This window comes from Lolium perenne, chromosome 3, assembly GCF_019359855.2.
Source record: "Lolium perenne isolate Kyuss_39 chromosome 3, Kyuss_2.0, whole genome shotgun sequence".
NCBI lineage: Eukaryota > Viridiplantae > Streptophyta > Magnoliopsida > Poales > Poaceae > Lolium > Lolium perenne.
Window position 1 is genome coordinate 285860952 of NC_067246.2, and position 4020 is coordinate 285864971.

The window sequence follows — 4020 nt, forward strand, 5'->3', positions numbered from 1 at the left end:
TTTCCTCATGAAATCTGCAACTCCAAACGATTTTTGAAATGGCCTAGTTCTCAATATGGGTTGCACTCTAATGTTTTCTAAACGAGCCGTACTTTTATTTAAAAATGTGTAAACAATTCTCGGTATGACTTGCATTTTTTCAAAATATGCGCAATTGTAAACGGTTTTGGAAGCGAGTCACTTTTCTCATGAAATGTGAAAGTATCCGCATGGTTTCAAATTTAAGATACATTTTTCTTGAGAAACATGCAATTAGCAACTTGTTTTCGAAACAAGTTGCACTTTCTTCAATGAACATGCATGCAATAAGCTGGTTTCATAATAGCTGCACTTAGCATTTGTCTCAAGATACGTGTAATTAGCAAGTGCAACCGTGGCCTCTACATGTATTTTCATTTTTTTGTCTAATTATTTATGTGTTTTTTCTTTTCCTTATACACAAAACCCTTTTTACTTAGTTTTGTCACGCTTGCACGACCCATTCAACATGGTGTTTTTTTAGAGCCTCTCCTCATACCAATACAAGTTGTTTCTGTCTTTTTGTTTTGCTCACAAGGTCGAATATAAAGGTTGTCATGTTCGTACATCTGTTGCTTACAATGTCCAATATAGTGACCGTTCTACTTTTTGCTTCGCCCGAGATATTACCCAAGGCCATCGACTAAGACTCTAGGGAATCAAAGTCGACTGAGGTAAAGACACACCCTTATTTTTTATGCACCACACAGACGACCGGACATACATATCGTCGTCAGCTGATACCATGTCCAAACTACTAAACTCCATGTCAAATGTGTATGTCGTAATTTATGAAATATTTGTGGCCTAGATAAGTAAGTAGAGTATAAAATAGGGACCTCAAGATACTGCTGTCATTTTCCTCTAGCCTGTAAAATAGTCGCGGAGATTGATACCGGTACAAAATGAGGCGTGGTGGAGTATAACATTCCCGGGAGAGCCCATACCGTGATCCGATCGCCAATAGTCTCCTGTCCGCTGCTTTTCCAAAAGCTCCCAGGAAGTCAGAATTGCACGCCTAGCCTAGTTACCATCGGTTTGGAATCGAGGAAGCGGAAGGTGCGTGCGGTGCACTGTCGACGTACCGATTCCCTTTTCGAGCTGGGTAAATCTCAGCCGTCCATCTGGTGATCAAACAGGAACCAGCTATGCGTGCCCATGCGCACTCGCGCGTGCAGGCAGAGTTTCGGGCCTTTCGGCGCCCGTGGCGTTCGCACGCTCGCTCGTGCGCAGGGTGGGCGCCCACGAGCGCGCCTGCCTCGCGTCAAAGAAGGCAAGACATAAAATCGATAGTTCAAATTTGGTTCAAAAATCTCGAGAGGAAGGAGTTAGTACCTTTGAGCAAATCGGATCATAAATGCTGTTCATCGATTTGGGCACTGTTCGCGATCAGCTGCCGCACGCCTCTCGTCTGCACGCAACGCCTGTCGCCGTCTCGATCGATTCCGCCTACATATAGCCGTAAGCTGACAGACAGACCATGCCTCACCGGAGCCTGCTTGACTCCCCCCACTTCGAGGACACTGCCATGGGGGACACCGTCGCTGGCGCCGTCAACTACCGCGGCCAGCCCGCCTCCCGTGCCGCCACCGGCGGCTGGAAATCATCGATCTTCGTAATGGGTACGCGCGCCAATCTCTTGTGCTATCATGGTGACCGGCGGAATCGATTCTTGCACGCGACTGATACGTTGGTTTGTTTTACACGCAGCAATGGAGATTGCGGAGAGGTTCGCGTACAAGGGCGTGGCGGCGAACCTGATCACGTACCTGACGGGGCCGCTGGGGCAGCCCATGGCGAGCGCGGCGGCGTCCATCGACGCGTGGAAGGGCGTCTCGCAGATGCTGCCGCTGCCGGTGGCATGCGTCGCCGACGCCTGGCTCGGGCGCTACCGGGCCATCATCCTCGCCTCAATCATCTTCGTCCTGGTCAGTCCCAATTCCAATCACCAGAGTCGATCGAGAGAAAGTAGTCGTATTGACCTTGAACTCTGAAATTCTTCCGTGCACTTCAGAGCATGGGCACGCTGTCGCTATCGTCGGCGTTCCACATCTTCCGGTCCGGCGGGCACGTGGCCGTCTTCTACGTGGCGCTGTACCTGGTGGCGCTGGGCGAGGGCGCGCACAAGCCGTGCGCGCAGGCCTTCGCGGCGGACCAGTTCGACGAGAAGGACCCCAAGGAGAACGTCGCGCGGAGCTCATTCTTCAACTGGTGGTACTTCGGCATGTGCGCCGGCACCGCCGTCACCACCATGGTCTCCAGCTACGTCCAGGACAACGTCGGCTGGGGCCTCGGCTTTGGCATCCCCTGCATCGTCATCGCCGTCTCCCTCGCCCTCTTCCTCATCGGCACTCCGACGTACCGCTACTACACCACCAAGGAGCCCAGCCCCGTCGCCCGCGTCGGCAAGGCCTTCTTGGTGCTCATCAAGAGCTGGAGATCCAAACACCGCACCAAGTATGTGCCGATCGACTGAATCCAAATTCATCAACTCTGCAACTGTCACTGTACCGTTTGTGCAGCCTCTGATATGACTGTTCTTGCAGCCCGGCGAGCGGCAAAGTGGAGGGCAAGGAGAACTCCGACGACCTCGTCGAGGAAGTGAAGAGCGTCTTCCGCCTGCTCCCGATCTGGGCGTCCTGCATTATCTACGCCATCATCTTCTCCCAGACGTCCACCTTCTTCACCAAGCAGGCGGCGACCATGGACCGGCGGATCGGGCCGAAATTCAAGGTGCCGCCCGCGGCGCTGCAGACCTTCATCAGCGTCAGCATCGTGGTCTTCATCCCGGTCTACGACCGCCTCTTCGTGCCGCTGGCCCGGCGATACACGGGGCGGCCCACGGGAATCACCATGCTGCAGAGGGTCGGTGCCGGGCTCTGCCTGTCCCTCGTCGCCGTCGTGCTCTCCGCCCTCGTGGAGATGAAGCGGCTCCAGGTGGCGAGGGACGCCGGCCTGGTGAACTCCCCGAAGGCGCAGCTGCCGATGACGCTGTGGTGGATGGTGCCGCAGTACGTCCTCATCGGCGTCTCCGACGTCTTCGCCATGATCGGCCTGCAGGAGTTCTTCTACGACCAGGTGCCAGACGCGGTGCGGAGCCTCGGCCTCGCGCTCTTCCTCAGCATCTTCGGCGTCGGCCACCTCCTCAGCAGCTTCCTCATCTCTGTCATCGACAGGGCCACGGCCAAGCGCGGGGCCAGCTGGTTCTCCAATAACTTGAACCGCGCGCACCTCGACTACTTCTACTGGCTGCTCGCCGGACTGTGCGTCCTGGAGCTGCTCGCATTCTTCTTCTTCTCGCGGGCTTATGTATACAAGAAAAAGGGCGGCGATGGTGAGGGCAATGCTGATTACAGGGGAGGTGACGCCGATGCAGCATTGGTGTAACTCGTAATTCTGGATGTTACGTGTAGGTAGGAAGTGCCAAATTTTCGGATTGTTGTCTGTAAAAACTGAACAATCTTGGCATACCGTGCGCAGCATTATAGCAGGCGGTCTGTGCGGGATTGACTCTGTTTCCAGAATATCTACCCTAGTACACCCAACATCCGTATAATTAAGATGAACACAGTCCAACAAATAGCGAGCAATTATATTTTGATCATGATTTTGATCACAAGGAGGAAAATAAACTATCTTCATCACTTTATGATGTCTTAATAAAGTTGATTAGAGATTTCTAGTGGGGAGCTGAGAAAGGAAAGAGAAAGATGCACTGTATTTGTTGGGATATTTTTGTCCGATCTAAACCCCACGACGGTATGGGGTTTAGAGATATGCGTGTTTTTAATCAAGCATTATTGGCAGGGTATGTTTTTCAGGGCCCTTGGGCGAAGTCAACAAAAAGGCCCCTTAAGACTAACATATGTGTACGCACAATTAGATATATAACTATATGTATACGCCTACTTTTATTTTACTTTATATGCATATCTGATAGAAATAATAATAAAATGGTTGGAAAATATAACACGTATTTTCTACTAGTTTAATTATCTCAAA

General features: G+C 51.7%; 1 protein-coding gene across 1 annotated transcript; it reads left to right on the forward strand.

The window, feature by feature from the left end:
• The first annotated feature begins 1326 nt into the window (after nucleotides 1-1326).
• On the forward strand, nucleotides 1327-3698 carry LOC127344224 (protein NRT1/ PTR FAMILY 5.10). The gene is made up of 4 exons (XM_051370444.2): nucleotides 1327-1640; nucleotides 1729-1946; nucleotides 2033-2475; nucleotides 2565-3698. The coding sequence occupies exons 1-4, from the start codon at nucleotides 1499-1501 to the stop codon at nucleotides 3403-3405; spliced, it is 1644 nt and encodes a 547-aa protein (XP_051226404.1). The 5' UTR covers nucleotides 1327-1498; the 3' UTR covers nucleotides 3406-3698.
• Nucleotides 3699-4020: the final 322 nt, after the last annotated feature.

What these genes read in the sequence shown, in the direction of transcription:
- LOC127344224 (XM_051370444.2), top strand. Translation starts at nt 1,499, where the DNA reads ATGCCTCACCGGAGCCTGCTTGACTCCCCCCACTTCGAGGACACTGCC. An exon ending in ATCATCGATCTTCGTAATGG is followed by an intron (nt 1,641 to 1,728) that starts GTACGCGCGCCA and finishes TTTTACACGCAG; the next exon opens with CAATGGAGATTGCGGAGAGG. An exon ending in AGATCCAAACACCGCACCAA is followed by an intron (nt 2,476 to 2,564) that starts GTATGTGCCGAT and finishes CTGTTCTTGCAG; the next exon opens with CCCGGCGAGCGGCAAAGTGG.